General features: G+C 44.7%; 1 protein-coding gene across 1 annotated transcript in view; it reads left to right on the plus strand.

Annotated features, from left to right (window-relative positions):
* The first annotated feature begins 239 nt into the window (after window positions 1–239).
* LOC140103641 (40-kDa huntingtin-associated protein-like) overlaps window positions 240–23884 on the plus strand; it is a 31512-nt gene continuing 7867 nt past the window's right edge. Inside the window, exons 1-10 of the mRNA XM_072126794.1 lie at window positions 240–388; window positions 1506–1552; window positions 3194–3266; window positions 3785–3944; window positions 8117–8185; window positions 15092–15212; window positions 15715–15807; window positions 20145–20209; window positions 21028–21109; window positions 22875–22921. Coding sequence (XP_071982895.1) covers window positions 330–388; window positions 1506–1552; window positions 3194–3266; window positions 3785–3944; window positions 8117–8185; window positions 15092–15212; window positions 15715–15807; window positions 20145–20209; window positions 21028–21109; window positions 22875–22921 — 816 coding nt within the window. The 5' untranslated portion in view covers window positions 240–329. The remainder of the gene's footprint in view (window positions 389–1505; window positions 1553–3193; window positions 3267–3784; window positions 3945–8116; window positions 8186–15091; window positions 15213–15714; window positions 15808–20144; window positions 20210–21027; window positions 21110–22874; window positions 22922–23884) is intronic.

Consider the following 23884-nt stretch of genomic DNA (forward strand, 5'->3'; position numbering starts at 1 on the left):
TCGTACTTAGAGGGTATAATCCACTGATATTTTCATCACCAGTGGACAATGTCACGACTACCAAAAACTCCTAGACTTGCCTGCTGGCATATTCTGGGTTATAATATTTGTATTGGGATCAGTTGAAGTTTTATCACACATACAGGTAACAATAGGAGGGGTCGGTACATTATCAAGGAGCCATTCTCTCATTGACCACAAGGTGGCAGCACGGGCACATTCAGAAACGTGGGGGTACTGTGGCACCGGAAGAAAAACAGCTGATTACGCACCGGCCAACCAAAACATGGCGGCGCTGCCGGAAGTCAGCTAGCTGTCACTGGACAACCATGGCGGCTGACGGAGATTTTCTGCTGCGTTACAGAGCCGTTTCTAATAAGCTGAAGAAGTGAGAGACGTTCTTTTTTTTAATCTATATCTGCATTATGCTTACCTCTTCCCGCGCTACAGGCTGTCTGCTTGGTGTGCACTGAGCTCAGCTTTATCTGTTGCGTTTTCTTGTCCCTGTAGGTTGCAATCGCTTGCATTGATTATGACTTCTTTCTTCATTGTATTTTATGCACTAAGTTAGGCAGAAGTAGTCATATCTTTATTATAAAAGTATATGCAAATAAAATACTAAGCAAATAGGTGCTAAGGTGCTCATTAAGTATGTAGTACCTCTTGTAATAATTGTTAGGTCCTGTTCACACCTGGCTAATCATAGCCATGGCTAGTTGCCAATCCACCATTATGTCCGTCTCACGTGTCCTGACGTGGACATCTAGTCCGTTCATCTCTAGCTGTGAGAGCGATATATACATCTGTGGTGAGACCAGGGAATGAGGCTGGCACGTAGACCTGGTGTCTTGCCCAAGAAATGGTTGTAATGAAAACTCAAAAATTGTGCAGATGTGTCAAAGCTTTCGGCACATTCTTCTTGAGAAAACTAGACCGAGTGATAATAAACTGCGCCAGATTTATCATCATGTATCAGACAGTGAGAAATCAGGCGCAGTAAGAGTCTGGTCCTTTGATAAAACTCCCCCAGTGTGCTAGATGGTAGCCAGCCTGACTCTAATATCTCCACGTTTCATCCCATTACCTTGGTGACCCTGTGCAATGGACATTTACTGCTGTCATATTACAATCACATATGAGTGCGGTCTGCATCATGGGGATAAGTCCCAGACCACTTACTGCCCTGAGTACAGGATGGTAGAGCTGCGCTTCGGCTGGGCCTTGCTTAAATTAAGATGTCAAGCTATAAGACATAATATGGGGCTTTAACCCTGTCTTTATTTTCTCTTCTAATACCATTCCACATTGTTATACGTTTAGATGCTTTAAAAAAAAAAAAAAAGGTCATCACCAGTAAAAAGGGTGAAGGACAGGATTGTTTTGACAGTGCTAATAATTACTGCCCGGGGTATCTAGGGGTCTTAAAAAGTCATCTGTATATCCATATGTGCACATTTTTATTTTATTGTGTCTTTGATACATCATTTGTGGATTTACTTTTGTAGGCGATTTCTTCGAAAACCCAATGTAGCAGAAGCAAGTGAACAATTTGGTAAGACTTTTCTGGTCTGTACTGGTCTGTGGTCTTGGTCTAATCTTGGATGGTCTCGTCACTGTTAGGGGATTACACTTGGTTATCATTTCAGTCTATATCTCTCTCTGGCATAGATTTTTATTTATATACACAACATATACAGAAAATGTCCCTTCACTGATGCTCTATTCATAGCTGTGAGACCTGCAGATATAGAACAACATGACCACAAAATTGTATGGAGCAGAAGGTGCCCAGGCAGGTATGTTCTGTTCTTGGGATCATAAGGGTCTCAGTGCTCGATCTGAAAGTTATGGAATAGACAATAAGTGGTCTTTGAGGCGGCATTCACACTACCACAGGTAGGGTTGTAAGCCATATCCCATTCAGTTTAAATGCAACACAACTCTTTCGGACTCCTTTATGCCCCTTTATGTGCAGAATTTTGGATCATGTGCAAAGTCAGACAGAAAACTCACGTAGGGGCTTTAAAAAATCTAGGATGGGTTTGGTCAGACATTCACTTGTAAAGTCTACGGGAGGAATTAAAAACACATTGCACTCTAAGATACATGCAAGTGCAATGTGTTTTTACCTATTGCATTGCTATAGAAAACATAGACTACAGTCCGTGCATGAAAAAGTAAAAATTGGTAAAAAAAAAAAAAAAACCTCATGAAACACTGAACAAACTCAGAAAACAGATGAAAAATGTCAGTTCTTCACTGACCAAACTCTGCCACGCTCCTGTGAAAGAGGCCTTAGAGGGGGATGGCCAGTATACACTGGAAAACCTTCATTAATAAATCCGGTCTAATCTAGAGGTGGATTGGACCGCTGAGTGTTCTTTTGGATGGATTGCACAGCAATGGATAACATTCCTTTAATTTTACTACTAATATCGAAAAATGTTATTCGAGCTCTGAAGTAAAAACACATCACATGACCTTGCAGTCATGTATCTAATAATAATGCCTGTAGCTTTCTATAGAATTATAACATAGATACCACCTTGTGTCTTCAAAGTCATTAACTACTACAGACCTGTGCACTGTTGTGTCTTAAAGGGAACCTGTCACCAGGGAAACCACCTATAAACCAGCAAATATACTTTATAGGCGCTTTTTTATGGTTCCTGGCCATGTGATTATCAATGTCCAACGCAACCTTTATCCTGAAAAATATAGTTATATCCGCGGAAAGTAACCAGTCAGGGGGCGGGATTCAAGGAACAGTTGTCAAGCATTCATCCACCCTCCTGGCCGCCTCGCCAGGTAACTCCCGCCTCCTTACCATTGTGGAGCTGGTACCAGCCCTGCCTCCTTGTTCTTGGTCTCCTCCTTGTCCTCCTGGGCATGCGGGGGTTACTTAACAAGGCGGCCTGGAGGCTGGATGAATGCTTGACTACTGTTCCCCGAACTCCGCCCCCCTGACTGGTTACGGCCCACGGATGTACATTTACTGGTTTATTTCCCTTGTGACAGGTTCCCTTTAAATAGTCATTGAATAAAAACAAGGTTGAAAACTGCACAGTGAAGTTCTTAAAAGCTTCATCATCTTGCCTTTCAGTTTTCTCGAATTGTGGAGACCATCGCTTTAGTATTAGTTTTACAGTATTTGTGGTATTTATTGTGTTTGTATTTATCCATCTCGCTATAGGTCAGTTGGCTAAAGAGCTGAAACAGCAGGACTGCCTCCAGTATGCGGGCTTCTGTAACCTGGCTATGGCTAGGTAAGTACTGCTAAAATGGTAAAAGACAGGCCAGACCACAAACTCGGGGTCCTTCTCTATAATTGATAACTGGGCAGTCGGCTGTTGAAGGAAGTGGGTGCTGAACAGTCATGGGCATAAATCATAAACACAATCTCCTGTTACAGAAAGCAATTTAACAATCTGATCAGTCGGGGGCCTCAGGTCATGAGCGTTCCCGCTCTCTTCTATTAATGGAACAGCTCGTCTATGCGAGTGCTGGAAGTAGCTGGGCGCAGTGCTCCACTATCGCTGGCACTTTCAGTTATCATCGAAGAATTTGAAAAACCCAGCACTGTGCTCAGCTATTTTTGGCACTTCTTAGAGGGTAAGGGACTTCCTGACTTGTGATTGGTTGATGTAGCTTTATCCAAACCACCATATTGTTACTTCTCATCCTGTATTTATCGGACAACAACATTTTTTTTGTATTGTTTTGCACTAGTATCTGAGTCATGGGTTATTCTATTAATGTATCTCATTTGTGGTTGGTTTTGTAGGTGTGAACAGACTCTCTTCAATGCCCCTGGAGAAGCCATGGCCCTGACGGAGGCTGCGCGCCTCTTTATGCAGGAAGAGAAGGAGACACAGCGCTTAAAATGCCCAGGATTTGAGGAACATCTGCAAGCGGCTATTAACTGCTACAGCTTCGCCATTAAGGTTAGGAATACAGGCAGTCCCCGGGTTACGTTCAAGATAGGTTCTGTAGGTTTGTTCTTAAGTTGAATTTGTATGTACGCCTGAACTGTTTATTTTATAATTGTAACCCCACACAGTATTTTTTTTTTAGTCTGTGACAATTGGATTTAAAAAATGTTGGGTTGTCATAAGAACCAGGATTAACAATAAAGCTTCATTACAGACACCTGTGATAACTTTTATAGCTGTTTATTGTAGCCTGGGGGCTAAAGTACAGTAAATTACCAACATCCAGAGGTTCATTTGTAACTAGGGGTCGTCTGTAAGTCAGTGGTTCTTAAGTAGAGGACCGCCTGTACAGTGTTTTGTCTAATTTTGTATATATTTTATAATAGAAGATTTAAAGAGATTTCTAATTGTAATTTACATCAAATTTTGTTCATACCTTTATGCATCAGTTATTCTGAGAACACCAGTAGAAAATACCAGGCGCACAATGCTCATATACATGAGTATATGAAAAATATAAACTTACATACTCGCCTTTTACTGCAGATCCCCAATAGTAGTTGATAATAATACTGCAGACCCCATAGCAGATGATTATAATACTGCAGACCCCATAGCAGATGATTATAACATTGCACACCCCAAGAGCAGATTATTATAACCCAGAGCAGAATACTCTCCTATCCTGGCTCCTCTTTTGCTCCCTGCGGCACAGTAGAGCTTGTTTCTCTGGCTGCTCTTCTCTGTGTACTTGGCTGGATGCATGGGTCCTGATGCTCATTTAGTCAGTGTTGGGACACAGAGCAGATGGGTAACTCCTGCTGCAGTGAGCGCTTCAATCAGTGATGGAAGAGCTCATTGGTGTTTGCAGACAGCAGCTTGTGGCTTGTATACCTCTGTAAATTATCACTCCAGCTGTATTTACAGGAGCGAGCCACTTCTCAGATGTGTTTTTCATGTATATCACAAAGGTGTTATGAACATTGTCTTACTCGTGTCAACCCTAAATTACGCACACCCGCCTAAGGCGTAAGGGGCAATAGATAATATTATAAATTGTGAAAGTTGTGAAACTTGAAAAGCAGATCTTGCATAATAAACCCTCTGCAGCTCCTCATGATAGACATTGTGTAATTCTGGGTGGAGGTGTTCTCCATGTTGTATTATCTTACTGGAATAGTTCTTTTATTTCTAGATATTTACTTTACCAGTGATTTTTACATTGTAGGAAGCATTTTCTTTTTGTCTTGAACCTTTCTTGAACCCAAGCTCATATATACTTGACATTTTCTTCACATGAATTAGAGGTTGACCCATATTCCCTGGAGTACACTTTAAGAGTCTAAACAGACTGAAGAGTCCTTATAAAAGTGTTTGTACTCCACACATTTTCTGAATATATGTAATTTATCTCAAGCATCCATGAATCATACAGGGAGAACACTTACATTCTGTTCTATAATGGGACCATCGCATTAAATATAAGTGGTACAATAGCGTTCCACATCCTCCAGCAACCTAGGCTTAATGGGGGTCTTCCCTAACATCGGGGCATATAATTTGGTGGCCACTTTGAGGGTCAACAAGGATTGGATGCATGGCACCTCAGTCTATACTTGTTATGTGCCACATATGACCGCCTGACCGCATGGACAAGATCCAACCCCTTACTAATGTCCTCATGGCGTGCATAGTCCAGAGTCAGACAACATTTCATCCTTAGTCCCTCATATTCAGTGCACCTGTCGTTAGATCTGCAACCCTGACTTTCAACACGGTCACCCACACCATGATTTGTATACATGGTTTATGGCTGGAATCTGCAAAGTAGCAGAACTAATACACAACACTGACAAACAAGTTGTTACGTTCACGGAATTACTGTAGAAATTCTGTAACCTCCAGGGCTTGGAATTTAAAATTTAAAATTTAAAATTTAAGGCTACATTCACACGAACTTATGGGGGACGTATATATGGCGGATTTATGTCCCCCATACACAGCAATGGGCTCACGGCACCGTACGGGAGTGGTACAGTGCAGCACCATACCGTTCTGTAGCTGGGAGAAAGATTGGACATATCCTATCTTTCTCCCGTAATACGGCGCCACGGCCATATATCACTATGGAGAGGGGCGAGCGGCGCTCATCCCCTCCTCCTCTCCCTGGCGCTGATGTATGCCTGCCGTCCTACGGTACTGCGAGCATACATCATGTGAATGTAGCCTAAAACATATATATGGTAAGCTTGTAAATCAAACCTACAAAAATTGCCAGGGCTAAATATCTACATTCAAAGATGATCTATGGAATACATATTTGTTAAAAACACTGGGCATAGATTAAAAACTGGTACATAATAGTAGACATCCAGCAATGTGCATGTAATGCAGACTTTGTTTCCACCAGCCTTGGTTGGTCCATGAATTTGTTTCAGTAACCGACTATAATCATTATTGCAATTTGGCACCGCTGTGCGAGAATGCAGGGGTTCCTTGCATGATACATCCCTATGATGCACGGAATCACGTCCTTGTCTCTGTGATCGGTCCATGATACAGCAAGAGACTAAATAAACGGGAGGATGGTGCCTTGTGTATTGGTATACGACAACAGTGGGGTGATTCAGTTCTCCTCTCATCTGATGTAAAGTATTGATGGACGTATTACATGGCATAGTTCTGGAAAGCTAGGCCGACTGCATCCCAAGATGGATTTATATAACTGCACCACTTCTCAGCAGGAATATGGTAACAGAAAAGCAGCCTCACAGAGTCTTTAAGTAATTTTTTGTATCGTAATGTATTCATAAAATCCATCACTCGTTACTGTATTTTGAAAAGGGAGTTCTGCCCGAAACGTGTTTATGCATAAACGATGACATCCTTAATTACTCGGGACACAGTAGTGTAAAACCGCCCTTAATAGCAGTACCTTATCAGCACAATGCATGGTCATATATTTGGATGCTGCAAACACAAAGGGGGTCATTTACTAACGGCCCGATTCGCGTTTTCCCGACGTGTTACCCGAATATTTCCGATTTGCGCCGCTTGTACATGAATTGCCCCGGGTTTTTGGCGCACGCGATCGGATTGTGGCGCATCGGGGCCGGCATGCGCGCAACAGAAATCGGGGGGGCGTGGCCGAACGAAAACCCGACGTATTCGGAAAAACCGCCGCATTTAAAAACCGAAATGTGTCGCTTGGGAAGCGCTCACCTTCACCTTCTATGGCAGTGATGGCTAACCTATGGCACTGGTGCCAGAGGTGGCACTCAGAGACCTTTCTGTGGGCACTCAGGCCATCACCAGAGATGACTCCAGGTATCTTCCTGCAGTAACAGACAGCCCAGGACTTGCTGTGCACAGAGGTATTTTAAAGTGACAGCTCTACCTGGGACTATTTTCTGCTTCATTGGTGTCCTCAGAGTGCTGGTATCAATGAAAACTGTGAGTATAAATCACAAATTAAATTTCTGTGATGGCACTTTGCGATAAATAAGCGGGTCTTTGTTGTAGTTTGGGCACTCGGTCTCTAAAAGGTTTGCCATCACTGTTCTATGGGATGGTGCATTCCGGGGCGTTAAGATTATTTTCGGCGCAGCAGCGCCACCTGGTGGACGGCGGAGGAACTACCTTCTTAAATCCCAGCCGGACCCGAATCCTGTGCAGAGAACGCGCCGCTGGATCGCGAATGGGCCGGGTAAGTAAATCTGCCCCAAAGACTTTTACACAGTGGGGTACGTATTGTATATATGTCTCTGAAGGGATTAAAAGGAAATGTCCTTTCACCCCAGAGGTTGCAAGCATTATCCCAATGGGTAGGTGACAGAAACTTGGGTTGTGATCTCTACTATTACTCACATTAGTTTCTTCTTACTTCTTCAGATAATGTGCATTATTCTGCATATTGCTATTAAGCACCTGTTTTTAATCCAGTTCACTACAAAAACTTAATTTTTGTGTCCACTACAGTGTTTTAAACAATATTATATGTATTCACTACAGTGTTTTTATATGTAGATATTTTGTTGTGGACATTTTCTGTAGACTTGAGATAATTTTGTGGCCATTTATCCTCTGCTTCTGGTCCATATTTGGTTAATGTGTCTTGTAACTTTAGGCCGGGGTTGATCATCTTTTGTTAATTGGTTAATTCATTGATTTCTTCTATTTTTCAGGTTTACATTGAACTTAATCAACCTGTCATGGCAGCCAGTTTATGTTTAGAACTTGGGAATTCTCTTAAGGTAAAGTTTTGATGGATATTCCCTTAAATGTTTTGTCAGTGGTTTTTAAACTACTTTTTTTTTTTTTACTAGTTACCCTTGTTCCTAATGATAAATGTAATTTCAAATAAGAGACTACCGATGTGGCCATTTGGTTACTCATAACCCGAAAAGGCGGTGCAATAGGTAATCATCCCTTCCACCACTTTTTGGCCATGTTCACACAGTGCACTTGGATTGCATCTTTAAAATACATTTCAGTTGCATCAGGAGGATGTATTAACACTTAGACCTAAACTCTTAAGTTCAGCATGAAGCAACACGTGCTTTTCATGTTAGCTTGCATGACACTCTCTGAAAGCGTAATTCCGTTTGGAGGAGTAATTCCTGATGTACATGAAATGTGTCAAAACAAACACTAGCTTAACCCTTTGATATCCTTGGACATAAATTCATGCACACCCGTCCCTGGGTGTGCATTTATGTCACCGTGACAACTGTGAACAGTGGTAGCAGTGCGTGACCCCGGCAAGTGTGACAGCTGGTCGTCAAACATAACCACGGCGTCTGAATGGTTAAACAGCTGAGATTGCAAGTATCACAATCACCAATGTTACATTGGAGTCCTGGGCATATAGGGCTTCTAGCCATGTCCCAGCCACAATTTTTCTCCACCATGTCTAAAAAAATTGCCATCAGTAGTCTAGTGGGTGGAGGTTCTGTCCTGTACCTCTATGGCAGGCAGTAAGCCCATAGTCTGGTGGATAGAGGTTCTGTCCTGTGTCTCTATGGCAGGCAGTAAGCCCATAGTCTAGTGGATGGAGGCTCTGTCCTGTGTCTCTATGGCAGGCAGTAAGCCCATAGGCTAGTGGATGGAGGCTCTGTCCTGTGTCTCTATGGCAGGCAGTAAGCCCATAGGCTAGTGGATGGAGGCTCTGTCCTGTGTCTCTATGGCAGGCAGTAAGCCCATAGTCTAGTGGATGGAGGCTCTGTCCTGTGTCTCTATGGCAGGCAATAAGCCCATAGTCTAGTGGATGGAGGTTCTGTCCTGTACCTCTATGGCAGGCAGTAAGCCCATAGTCTAGTGGATGGAGGCTCTGTCCTGTGTCTCTATGGCAGGCAGTATGCCCGTAGTCTAGTGGATGGAGGCTCTGTCCTGTGTCTCTATGGCAGGCAATAAGCCCATAGGCTAGTGGATGGAGGTTCTGTCCTGTACCTCTATGGCAGGCAGTAAGCCCATAGTCTAGTGGATGGAGGCTCTGTCCTGTACCTCTATGGCAGGCAGTAAGCCCATAGGCTAGTGGATGGAGGTTCTGTCCTGTATCTCTATGGCAGGCAGTAAGCCCATAGTCTAATGGATGGAGGCTCTGTCCTGTACCTCTATGGCAGGCAGTATGCCCATAGTCTAGTGGATAGAGGTTCTGTCCTGTACCTCTATGGCAGGCAGTATGCCCATAGTGTAGTGGATGGAGGCTCTGTCCTGTGCCTCTATGGCAGGCAGTAAGCCCATAGTGTAGTGGATGGAGGTTCTGTCCTGTATCTCTATGGCAGGCAGTAAGCCCATAGTCTAATGGATGGAGGTTCTGTCCTGTACCTCTATGGCAGGCAGTAAGCCCATAGTCTAGTGGATAGAGGTTCTGTCCTGTACCTCTATGGCAGGCAGTATGCCCATAGTGTAGTGGATGGAGGCTCTGTCCTGTGCCTCTATGGCAGGCAGTAAGCCCATAGTGTAGTGGATGGAGGTTCTGTCCTGTGTCTCTATGGCAGGCAGTAAGCCCATAGTGTAGTGGATGGAGGTTCTGTCCTGTACCTCTATGGCAGGCAGTAAGCCCATAGTCTAGTGGATGGAGGCTCTGTCCTGTGTCTCTATGGCAGGCAGTAAGCCCATAGTCTAGTGGATGGAGGCTCTGTCCTGTGTCTCTATGGCAGGCAATAAGCCCATAGTCTAGTGGATGGAGGTTCTGTCCTGTACCTCTATGGCAGGCAGTAAGCCCATAGTCTAGTGGATAGAGGTTCTGTCCTGTACCTCCATGGCAGGCAGTAAGCCCATAGTCTAGTGGATGGAGGCTCTGTCCTGTACCTCTATGGCAGGCAGTAAGCCCATAGTCTAGTGGATGGAGGCTCTGTCCTGTGTCTCTATGGCAGGCAGTAAGCCCATAGGCTAGTGGATGGAGGCTCTGTCCTGTACCTCTATGGCAGGCAGCAAGCCCATAGGCTAGTGGATGGAGGCTCTGTCCTGTGTCTCTATGGCAGGCAGTAAGCCCATAGTCTAGTGGATGGAGGCTCTGTCCTGTACCTCTATGGCAGGCAATAAGCCCATAGTCTAGTGGATGGAAGTTCTGTCCTGTACCTCTATGGCAGGCAGTAAGCCCATAGTCTAGTGGATGGAGGCTCTGTCCTGTGTCTCTATGGCAGGCAGTAAGCCCATAGGCTAGTGGATGGAGGCTCTGTCCTGTACCTCTATGGCAGGCAGTAAGCCCATAGGCTAGTGGATGGAGGCTCTGTCCTGTGTCTCTATGGCAGGCAGTAAGCCCATAGTCTAGTGGATGGAGGCTCTGTCCTGTACCTCTATGGCAGGCAATAAGCCCATAGTCTAGTGGATGGAAGTTCTGTCCTGTACCTCTATGGCAGGCAATAAGCCCATAGTCTAGTGGATGGAGGCTCTGTCCTGTACCTCTATGGCAGGCAATAAGCCCATAGTCTAGTGGATGGAAGTTCTGTCCTGTACCTCTATGGCAGGCAGTAAGCCCATAGTCTAGTGGATGGAGGCTCTGTCCTGTGTCTCTATGGCAGGCAGTAAGCCCATAGGCTAGTGGATGGAGGCTCTGTCCTGTACCTCTATGGCAGGCAGTAAGCCCATAGGCTAGTGGATGGAGGCTCTGTCCTGTGTCTCTATGGCAGGCAGTAAGCCCATAGTCTAGTGGATGGAGGCTCTGTCCTGTACCTCTATGGCAGGCAGTGAGCCCATAGTCTAGTGGATGGAGGTTCTGTCCTGTACCTCTATGGCAGGCAGTATGCCCATAGTCTAGTGGATAGAGGTTCTGTCCTGTACCTCTATGGCAGGCAGTATGCCCATAGTCTAGTGGATGGAGGCTCTGTCCTGTGTCTCTATGGCAGCCAGTAAGCCCATAGTCTAGTGGATGGAGGTTCTGTCCTGTACCTCTATGGCAGGCAGTATGCCCATAGTCTAGTGGATAGAGGTTCTGTCCTGTGTCTCTATGGCAGGCAGTAAGCCCATAGTCTAGTGGATGGAGGTTGCCCATAGTCTAGTGGATAGAGGTTCTGTCCTGTACCTCTATGGCAGGCAGTAAGCTCATAGTCTAGTGGATGGAGGTTCTGTCCTGTGTCTCTATGGCAGGCAGTAAGCCCATAGTCTAGTGGATGGAAGCTCTGTCCTGTACCTCTATGGCAGGCAGTATGCCCATAGTCTAGTGGATAGAGGTTCTGTCCTGTCCCTCTATGGCAGGCAGTATGCCCATAGTCTAGTGGATGGAGGCTCTGTCCTGTACCTCTATGGCAGGCAGTAATCCCATAGTCTAGTGGATGGAGGCTCTGTCCTGTACCTCTATGGCAGGCAGTAATCCCATAGTCTAGTGGATGGAGGCTCTGTCCTGTATCTCTATGGCAGGCAGTAATCCCATAGTCTAGTGGATGGAGGCTCTGTCCTGTGTCTCTATGGCAGGCAGTAAGCCCATAGTCTAGTGGATGGAGGCTCTGTCCTGTACCTCTATGGCAGGCAGTAAGCCCATAGTCTAGTGGATGGAGGCGCTGTCCTGTGTCTCTATGGCAGGTAGTAATCCCATAGTCTAGTGGATGGAGGCTCTGTCCTGTGTCTCTATGGCAGGCAGTAAGCCCATAGGCTAGTGGATGGAGGCTCTGTCCTGTACCTCTATGGCAGGCAGTAATCCCATAGTCTAGTGGATGGAGGCTCTGTCCTGTGTCTCTATGGCAGGCAGTATGCCCATAGTCTAGTGGATGGAGGCTCTGTCCTGTGTCTCTATGGCAGGCAGTAAGCCCATAGGCTAGTGGATGGAGGTTCTGTCCTGTATCTCTATGGCAGGCAGTAAGCCCATAGTCTAGTGGATGGAGGCTCTGTCCTGTACCTCTATGGCAGGCAGTAAGCCCATAGTCTAGTGGATGGAGGCGCTGTCCTGTGTCTCTATGGCAGGTAGTAATCCCATAGTCTAGTGGATGGAGGCTCTGTCCTGTGTCTCTATGGCAGGCAGTAAGCCCATAGGCTAGTGGATGGAGGCTCTGTCCTGTACCTCTATGGCAGGCAGTAATCCCATAGTCTAGTGGATGGAGGCTCTGTCCTGTGTCTCTATGGCAGGCAGTATGCCCATAGTCTAGTGGATGGAGGCTCTGTCCTGTGTCTCTATGGCAGGCAGTAAGCCCATAGTCTAGTGCAGTGATGGCGAACCTTTTAGAGACTGAGTGCCCAAAACGCAAACCAGAACCACATATTTATTGCAAAGTGCCAGCACGGGAATTCTAGCATTAAATTATTAAAATCTTCTTGCTCCGTGCTATACTACAGCTTTCCATTGTCCTGAGCACACCAATATCGTTGACAGAAGGTGGGAAAATTCAGATTGCCATTGGAGCTTCCCTGAACATGAAAAATTGTGGGGCCTAGAGCAGGAGCTTCAATGGCACCAATGATTATCTGACCATGTCCTCACCTTCTCTTCCTGCAGTCTCAGGTAGACCAAGATGCTTCACGTTTTGGGCTACTTGGGCCTGCAGGAGGATCCCTCAAGTCCTGTCTGGTAAATTCTGTGCTGGGGCAACAGCCTGAGTGCCCACTGAGAGGGCTCAGAGTGCCACCTCTGGCACCCGTGCCATAGGTTCGCCACCACTGGTCTAGTGGATGGAGGTTCTGTCCTGTGTCTCTATGGCAGGCAATAAGCCCATAGGCTAGTGGATGGAGGCTCTGTCCTGTGTCTCTATGGCAGGCAGTAAGCCCATAGTCTAGTGGATGGAGGTTCTGTCCTGTGTCTCTATGGCAGGCAGTAAGCCCATAGTCTAGTGGATGGAGGCTCTGTCCTGTACCTCTATGGCAGGCAGTAAGCCCATAGTCTAGTGGATGGAGGCTCTGTCCTGTGTCTCTATGGCAGGCAATAAGCCCATAGGCTAGTGGATGGAGGCTCTGTCCTGTACCTCCTATGGCAGGCAGTAAGCCCATAGGCTAGTGGATGGAGGCTCTGTCCTGTGTCTCTATGGCAGGCAATAAGCCCATAGTCTAGTGGATGGAGGCTCTGTCCTGTGTCTCTATGGCAGGCAATAAGCCCATAGTCTAGTGGATGGAGGCTCTGTCCTGTGTCTCTATGGCAGGCAATAAGCCCATAGGCTAGTGGATCGAGGCTCTGTCCTGTACCTCTATGGCAGGCAATAAGCCCATAGGCTAGTGGATGGAGGCTCTGTCCTGTGTCTCTATGGCAGGCAGTAATTTAAAAAAAAATTATAATAAATATAAACCTACAAATTCAAATCACCCCCTTTCCCTAGAACTGATATATAAATAAACAGTAAAAATCGTGTGTGCGTTTAAGCCCGTAAAGGACAATAGCGCCCTAAGTCGAAAATGGCACCTTTTTGCCATTTTTAAAAATATAACAAATTCAATAAAAAGTGATCAAAAGTTCTTACAGTCCTATAAATAGTAGCATTGACAACGTCATCAAAAGTCGCACAAAATGACACCACCTACAGTTCCGTACAATAAAGTATAAAAAAAGTTATTAGAGCCAGAATAAGGCAAAATAAAAAAAAGAAATTTTGTACGGAAGGTTTCATTTTTGGTAAATGTATGAAAACATTATAAAACCTATGCAAATTTGTTATCGCTGTGATTGTACCGACCCAAAGAATAAAGTAGACATGTCATTTGGGCAGTAAAATCCAAGCCCACAAGAAAACGGTGCAAATGCGTTTTTTTCACGATTTTCCCTGCTTTTGTAATTTTTTTTTCCTTCTTCCCAGTACATGGCATGGAATACTCATTACCATCACTATGAAGTGCAATTTGTTATGCAGAAAACAAGCCATCACACAGCTCTTTACGTGTAAAAATAGAAATGTTATAGATTTTTGAAGGTGGGGAGTGAAAAATGGAAATGAAAAAAACAATAAAGGGCCATGTCGTTAAGGGGTTAAACCACAATCATTCCAATAAAAAGCACTACTCATTCCATATGAACTAATACAGAAACATAAATAACATATCAATGCTATATGGCATTACCGATAAAAAAAAAAATTCCATAATAGTAATAAAATGTAATCAATAGAATATAGCTCCCCCAAAATGGTGTTACTATACTCCTTGAGGGTTGTAGTTCTCAAATGGGTTCACTTTTTAGGGTTTTCTCTTGTTCTATGTTAAAGGTTCGGCAAATGCCACATAGCGCCTCAACTTGTTTCATCAAAATTTACCCTCCAAAAATGCGATGGCACTCCTTCTATTATGCGCTGTTATGGGTCGATAAAGTGGTTTACATCCACATGTAAGGTATTGCCAAACTGCAGAGCGATTAGTTTTTTGATCAAATACATTTTTTTTTGAAAAATCGGACCATAGACCAATTTTTTTTACATGTAAACGATATAAATAATAAATAAACCCTCCCTTTGAAATGCAGTTCAAAAGCTGCAGAGAGGACCTAGCCCTTATCATGGGGGTCCTGAAATACTTGTATTTAGGAACAAGGACCACACGTTTGCATTGTACATGCAGAAGATGTGGTGCTCTTTTCTGATTCCAATATTTCCCATGTAAATGCATTCATCTGTTCCAGCCCGGTCCTGGGGTGTTTGAATAGTGTTTCAAAACAAAATGTGTGAACGCAGCCCAAAATTTTTATTGCAGAGCACTGTGTTTTATAGGACTATGGTCTTGATAGAAAATATTTTATTCTATTTATACAGGACATGAACAAGCTTGGTGAAGCTGTAGTTTACTTCCAACGTGCAGCAGAGTTACAGACACAGGTCCCCATTGAATGCCTGCTGTCTCTGGGATACGTAGCGTCTTGTAAGATCATGACACGTGAGTACTAATAGTCTGGGGCTATGGAACATGATGCACTATATAAATGAAGACTGTTTATTATTATTGAATATTAAATACTTGCACATCGAAGTACAAGCCCTCATAAGTCTCTGTTGTTTCCATTATTTGCACTAATCATAGTATATAACTATTTGGGTCTTTCTCAGAGAGGATCCGTTCCCTCATGCCATAGTGATGGAAAAGTCTGTCACATACTTGACAACATTCTTCTTATAACCACCGATTTTTGACAAGCAGAACTGATTCATTCATGTATATCTGTCTATAGTAACATGCACAGTTTGTACAGTTGTTTCTTCAAATAGATGTCCTGTCTTTTCCCTGTGTACGGAGCGGAATGGTGCCGCACCTGTTCTGCTACATACCTCCATTGCCGGCCTATGGGGGATGTATATACGACCACAAGCTTGCGGCTGTATATACATCCCCCAACAGTCGTGTGAATGTAGCCTTAGTCTTGTCTACGTCTTTTCTGCAGGAGATTATGATGGTGCACTGGCCGTGTTCACAGAGATGCAGCTTCTCGCTCAAGAGAAGGGTCTTCATGCTCCAGGGAATAATGTGCCCGTAGGTAAGGATATCAGAAAAACCTTTGGACTCATAAACGTCATAATAATCTGATGATTTAATAATCTGATGATTTAATATAATCTGATAAGAGTGCATATTACTATATGATTTAACTACTAAAAGGGGTCGTCCTGTTTTGCTGGGAGTGAATACTAGTCTGTAGCAGTAAGCAATCTTTATAATTTCAAACCTAGACACAATGATGCCGTCTATCTCCATACTACAGAGAGCGAGGGTTACTCACATATGCAGAAAGCTTTGCTAGTGGACAGACAGACTATCCTACTTACAATTATTTCCTCTTTTTGGAAATGTGTGTAGCACATTTGTCCCACCCAATACAATTACCAGCCCTGTACATTACTCACATGTAAACCATAGCCTCCCTCAATTACCGTAAAAGCAGTTATTATTATACATTTATTGGTTTTAATTAGGAGAGAAAATGTCATCTGATCCCTACAATGATGGACATCGATCTAGTTTTAAGGCCTTACTTGTGTCAGATGCAGAAACATGTGATAAGTCTGTGACCTCCTGTTATTGCCGGATCCTCCTGACTATGGATTAGAAGAGGCAACTTTTTTTGTCCATCTTTTTTGTGCAAAAATATGGTATATAAAGCTAGGAGTCTCTGCTTGCTGGTATAACATTAGCACCGACAATGTAATCATGACAACAGTGTGTCACTGCTGTTCAGCAGGAAAGTAGGGACTCCAAGCACATATCTCACTATGATGCAAGGAGTCCCCTTCCCGGCACTGTACTCTGTCCATGAAATCCAGGCCAGGACTTTTCACAGACCACGCATGGTTTTGTAGTGCTGACCTTATTCCTCCAGACTGATTATGATAAAAGATAAAATCAGCACAAAATGCATGGGAAAGTACATGTCATTGCGCTTAATCTAGCTGTGGACAGACTCCCTTTTAGATTTGAAGCTACTGTTATGACCCATTTTTGTAGTTGCATGTAGTTTCTGGTTGGGACCCCAAATAGTTGTTCATTTTTGGTTCATATTGACTATAGGAAGATAATAGGATATGAAAAATGTTAGATATTTTATTGTTATTGTCAATATGAGGTTTCTCAGGGTATTCCGTGTCACATAGCCATTTTCCTTCCACCTAAAAGGAAGACCCAAAGTGTTGTGCATTGTAGCCCCCTCCTTCTCAGCCACTTCTTTAACCCCTTAACGACTTGGCCTTTTTTAGTTTTTTCACTTCCATTTTTAACTCACCAACTTCAAAAATCTATAACTTTTTTATTTTTCCACATAAAGAGCTGTGTTATGGCTTATTTTCTGCGTAACAAATTGCACTTCATAGTGACGGTATTTAATATTCTATGGCGTGTACTGGGAAGCAGGAAAAAAATTCCAAATGCAGTGAAAATGGTGAAAAACCACATTTGTGACGTTTTCTTGTGGGCTTGGATTTTACAGCTTTTACTCTGCGTCCCAAATGACAGGTCTACTTTATTCTTTGGGTCGGTACGATCACGTGGATACCAAATTTGTATAGGTTTTATAATGTTTTCATACATTTAAAAAAAATTAAAACCTCCTGTACAAAATATTTTTTTTTTATTTTGCCATCTTCTGGGGCCAATAACTTTTTCATACTTTGGTGTACGGAGCTGTGGATAGTGTCATTTTTTGCGAATTTTGATGGCGTTTTCATTACTATAATTTTTGGGACTGTGCGACCTTTTGATCACTTTTTATAAATTTTTTTATATTTTTCAAAATGGCAAAAAAATGCCATTTTCGAATTTGGACGCTATTTTCCGTTACGGGGTTAAACATAGTGAAAAAACATTATCATATTTTGATAGATCGGGCATTTTCGGACGCGGCGATACCTAATGTGTTTATGATTTTTACTGCTAATTTATTTTTATATCAGTTCTAGGGAAAGGGGGGTGATTTGAATTTTTAGGTTTTTTTATTATAATTTTTTTTTTTTTAACTTTTTTTTATTTTTACTTTTACTATTTTTCAGACTCCCTAGGGTACTCTAACCCTAGGTAGTCTGATCGATCCTATCATATACTGCCATACTACAGTATGGCAGTATATGTGGATTTTACTCCCCATGCATTACAATGTGCAATTAGCACATTGTAATGCATGGGTTAAAAGGAAGTAGCCTCGGGTGTTCGGAACACCCAAGGTTACCATGGCGACGGATCGCCGTTCCCCGTGACGTCATCGGGGAGCAGCGATCCACAACAAGAAGGCGGCGCCCATGCGGCGCCATCTCTTTGAAGCCGCCGGCAGCATTGGCGGCGGCGATCGCGGAGAAAACACCGGGTGTTACCGGTAAGCCTTTGCTGCAATATGCAGCAAAGACTTACCGGCTATGGAGAGGGCTCGGCCCGCGAGCCCTCTCCATGAACCGGGACCCGGCGCGCGCCGTACTAGTACGGCGCGCGTCGGGAAGGGGTTAAAAACCAGATGGATTTTAAAATCCATTTACCATATATACTCGAGTATAAGCCAAGGCCTTAATTTTAACACAAAATACTGGGAAAGCCTATTGACTCGAGTATAAGCAGAGGGTGGGAAATGCATTGGTCACAGCCTCCCCAGTGTATATAGCCTGCCAGCCCCTGCCCCAGTGTATATAGCCTGCCAGCCCCTGCCCCAGTGTATATAGCCTGCCAGCCCCTGCCCCAGTGTATATAGCCTGCCAGCCCCTGCCCCAGTGTATATAGCCTGCCAGCCCCTGCCCCAGTGTATATAGCCTGCCAGCCCCTGCCCCAGTGTATATAGCCTGCCAGCCCCTGCCCCAGTGTATATAGCCTGCCAGCCCCTGCCCCAGTGTATATAGCCTGCCAGCCCCTGCCCCAGTGTATATAGCCTGCCAGCCCCTGCCCCAGTGTATATAGCCTGCCAGCCCCTGCCCCAGTGTATATAGCCTGCCAGCCCCTGCCCCAGTGTATATAGCCTGCCAGCCCCTGCCCCAGTGTATATAGCCTGCCAGCCCCTGCCCCAGTGTATATAGCCTGCCAGCCCCTGCCCCAGTGTATATAGCCTGCCAGCCCCTGCCCCAGTGTATATAGCCTGCCAGCCCCTGCCCCAGTGTATATAGCCTGCCAGCCCCTGCCCCAGTGTATATAGCCTGCCAGCCCCTGCCCCAGTGTATATAGCCTGCCAGCCCCTGCCCCAGTGTATATAGCCTGCCAGCCCCTGCCCCAGTGTATATAGCCTGCCAGCCCCTGCCCCAGTGTATATAGCCTGCCAGCCCCTGCCCCAGTGTATATAGCCTGCCAGCCCCTGCCCCAGTGTATATAGCCTGCCAGCCCCTGCCCCAGTGTATATAGCCTGCCAGCCCCTGCCCCAGTGTATATAGCCTGCCAGCCCCTGCCCCAGTGTATATAGCCTGCCAGCCCCTGCCCCAGTGTATATAGCCTGCCAGCCCCTGCCCCAGTGTATATAGCCTGCCAGCCCCTGCCCCAGTGTATATAGCCTGCCAGCCCCTGCCCCAGTGTATATAGCCCGCCAGCCCCTGCCCCAGTGTATATAGCCCGCCAGCCCCTGCCCCAGTGTATATAGCCCGCCAGCCCCTGCCCCAGTGTATATAGCCCGCCAGCCCCTGCCCCAGTGTATATAGCCCGCCAGCCCCTGCCCCAGTGTATATAGCCCTCCAGCCCCTGCCCCAGTGTATATAGCCCTCCAGCCCCTGCCCCAGTGTATATAGCCCGCCAGCCCCTGCCCCAGTGTATATAGCCCGCCAGCCCCTGCCCCAGTGTATATAGCCTGCCAGCCCCTGCCCCAGTGTATATAGCCTGCCAGCCCCTGCCCCAGTGTATATAGCCTGCCAGCCCCTGCCCCAGTGTATATAGCCTGCCAGCCCCTGCCCCAGTGTATATAGCCTGCCAGCCCCTGCCCCAGTGTATATAGCCTGCCAGCCCCTGCCCCAGTGTATATAGCCTGCCAGCCCCTGCCCCAGTGTATATAGCCCGCCAGCCCCTGCCCCAGTGTATATAGCCCGCCAGCCCCTGCCCCAGTGTATATAGCCCGCCAGCCCCTGCCCCAGTGTATATAGCCCGCCAGCCCCTGCCCCAGTGTATATAGCCCGCCAGCCCCTGCCCCAGTGTATATAGCCCGCCAGCCCCTGCCCCAGTGTATATAGCCTACTGCAGCTGGTGGACAGATCGCACAGAAGATATGCAGGGGTATTTATTTTTTTGATTCGAGTATAAGCCGAGTTTGGGTTTTTCAGCACATTTTTGTGCTGAAAAACTAGGCTTATACTCGAGTATATAAGGTATGTTATATTTCATATTAGTTGATGTAACACATTTCAGTTGCAGCCTATGTCTTTATTCCAGGAGCATTTTTGGATATTATTGTAAAATGTGAAGTCTCTCGGGTCCTTCTCCTAATGCTTCTTCAGGTAAGCTCTGTAAAATCTGCGATTTTTGGGTTTGGCTGAGCCTCCATACTCTGCACTAAGTAATTTTTTCCCCTTTTTTTTATACTTTTGGTGATTTTGATTTTTTCTACCCCTATTTAATATGTCGAGCAATGTGTAAACCATCAGCCTTGTCTCCGGGGCACTGAAAAGTTAGTTTGCATACAGATAGAAAGATCTCTTGGGAGTAGAAGATGTATGTGTGGGAAGCTTATTTTGTTGTTCACGCACAACCCTGATGTGAGGGACTACATGCAGTAATGTTCAAATTTCGATTACATAATGTTAAAAAATACTATCACTCTCATACTATACTATATTGTATATACTATAATATGTAATGTATATACTCAAGTTTAAGCCAACCCGCATATAAGCTTAGGCACCTAATTTTAGGAGTGCCCCTTAATTCAATGAAAAGGTGCTGCAAAAGCCCCCCCCTCCCCCCCCCCGCCTCAGACGTAAAGCACTGCAGCACTCCCCCCTACACACACTGATGTAAAGCGCTACAGCAACCACCACCACCCCCCTCCCTGGCTAAAAAAAACCCCATAAATCTGGTAGTTACCTCAAGCTCTCCTACAGCTCCTCTTCTCCCTCTCGGCTACACCATTTTTGGGTCAACCAGCCTACCATAAAGGGGCAGAAAAGGTAATACATTTCAATTATTAGGGTTTGGGGAAAGAGGTTATGTATGAACATGTGCGTAACCTAGGTATACCATATTATCAGGTGTAATTGAGGTTCCTTTATTGTATAATAAACATCCATCAGTATGTTGTGTGATTATCCTGTTTCAGCCTCCCCCTCAGAAACTACTACCTGAACACGCACAGACTCTAGAGAAATATGACTGGGAAGCCTTTGACACTCACAGTCATGGTAAGAACTGCTGTGTGTGAATGAACACCTGAGAATATGAATAATCTTTTCCTGGTTTAGTATACTCTGTTTCTCTAGGTCAGTGATGGTGAACCTTTTAGATACTGAGCGCCCAAACTACAACCAAAAACCACTTTTATGTCGCAAAGTGCCAACATGACAATTTAAGCAGTAACCTATTGATCTCTGCTGTCTCACAAGTTTCAATCATATTGGCGTCCTGAGAACACCCATACAATAGAAAGCAGGAGACATTTGGATTGTAGCTTCCCTCCAGGGTCCCCTGAAGAGGAAGATTCAGGGGACCCAAAGCTGGAGCTCTAACGATAATCCATCTCTGTCCAGCCCTTCTCGCTCCTCCTGGCAGCCAAGTAGGTGTAACTTTAAAATAGCACTGAGTGTGGCTCGTCCGGGGCTGTCTTAGGACTCAAGGCTTCCTCCTGCAGTCCATCTGGTAAATTCTGTGCTGGGTGCCCACAGAAAGGGCTCCGAGTGGCACCACTGCTCTAGGTCTTATAATCATATGTCACCTACTGCTATGCTGTATATCTATCCGAGTAATATATTTATTGCATATAACCTTTATTCTATAGAAAATGGTGGTGCCATCATCCAGAAAATCAACTTTCAAGTTAAATGTAAATTGGTTTTATAAAGTCAAGGAGGTGCCATGGTAGTGGATTATTAGATCAATTTCTGATGACAGGTTCCCTTTAACTATTTGCTAGCACTACGATCCTGTCCTAATTGTCTGGTCAAAATACTATTGGTATTTAAATAGGCATGGTCCTTGGGCGAATATTCTCCTATCAGGATCACTACCCACTTTTAGTATTATGCTACTAGGGAGCCGGGTAGAAGAGCCGTTACCAAGGTCATAGGAATCCCATCTAAATGGGTTACATGGCAGAGGAAGAATTTTAGAGTCTGTTATGGAGGACGCCTGAGGGCCTGACGGTGTACAGTACAGGCACTACCATGATTACATGTTCAAGTAGAAGAAAATATTAGTTATAAAATTTCAGGGAGTTGTTCAGGATTTAAGAATAAACTATATGTGACTTGGGGAGGTGCTATTAAAACAAGAAACACCTTATACTTACCTCCTCAAGTGCTCCCATGATGCTCATCACTGCCCGGGCTCTATTAGTGTACAAAGGCTGGCACTGCCGCCCCGACCACTGCCGTGCCTGTTATACACTGAAACACCTGGCAGTGACGTGCAGCGCTGTGGGTGAACACCATCCCCATTACAACATGGAGCGTGTGTGTATAACAAGTTTGCTAAAAGATTAAATTCACTTTTAATCGGCCATTAGCCTGAAATACATCCCTTGTAGATTAAAATAATGACACTTTTACAAGGCTTACAAAAAATATCTAAGTCACTGGTTTCAGGACTTGGCCAGGGGTTAACAACACGATGAATAGAGAATGTAGGAGGAATTATTTCTGAGATTAGAGGGATGGTGGATTACTTCCTGAGCTGTCAGTGTCCTTGTAATTATAGGGTTGGAACCACCATCGCTGTCTTGTCATCCATTAGGTATGGCATGACAAATAAAACCCTGAAATATGTCATTTTTGTGGCTTTTTTGGGAGGTGTAGTTTGCATTTAGTTTTTTTTTTAGGCTACATGGTTATGGATTACATAAAGACGGGGCAATGGGAGTCTTGAATCACCAGTAATGATAATTGTGAAATGATTCTGTTGTGACTAATCCTCTCCGCTGACAAATCTCTCTTTGTTTTTTTTCCCCTGCAGTGAATTATCTGACGGAGGAGGTGTTCTTACTGTTACAGTCAGTTGTGGCAAGTATCACTTTATGTGTAGTGCAGTGTGTAATAGAGACTCCTGTATATAATCATACATCACGCTGCATAGGGCTGAACCCTATTTGTACATTGGAAGGAGCGGCTTAAGGTTCCAGTCTTGCTCCTCTTACTGTAAAGTATCACTGTCTATGGCAGCGGTGAAGCCATCCTCTGTGTAGAAGATGTCCCCCTAAATAACATTAGAAAGATCTCGACATGCTGTCATTCTATGGAAAACTTCCTATGTTTACTTTTAGTGGACAGAAATGTGACCATGGTCAGTTTTCAATCCACTAGAAGTAAACATAGAAGCTATCTATAGAGCAGTGATGGCAAACCTTTAAGAGACCGAGTGCCCAAACTGCAAACCAAAGCCGACGTTTCTAGTGCAAGGTGCCAACACATAAATTTAGCCCAATAGTGCCACAATACCTCTATACAAGAGACAAATAACACTTTGACTTCATGACACCACCATTACAACCACATAAATAGCAGAATTCTGGTTATAAAGACCATTATAGAAAGGCCAACATTACCAATAATAACACTATACTAGAAGCTAATATAGTGATGAATACTGTATTACTGCCATCAGTGTCGGACTGGTGTACCTTGGGCCCACCAGAGAAAATTTTTTGGGAGGCCCACCCTTCATGTAATAAGAGACTACCAGACTACTCCTATTTGAAGGGTAAAAGACGTTTTATCAAACATTAGATACAGAGCCAGAATCAAGGTCTATACATAACTGTAGCATTCAGCCAAGGTTGCAGCCATATATGCATCCCCACAATGGCAGTGTGAATGCACACTAACTGTGTCCAATCATCGCTGGGAAAACATCTTATTAAATTACAGTGTACTGTGGCTGTAGCGCCATGTATGGCTGTGTACTGCTCCTGTAGCTTCATGTATGGCTGTGTACTGCGGCTGTAGCTCCAAGTATGGCTGTGTACT

Source organism: Engystomops pustulosus, chromosome 10 (genome assembly GCF_040894005.1).
Source record: "Engystomops pustulosus chromosome 10, aEngPut4.maternal, whole genome shotgun sequence".
Lineage (NCBI taxonomy): Eukaryota > Metazoa > Chordata > Amphibia > Anura > Leptodactylidae > Engystomops > Engystomops pustulosus.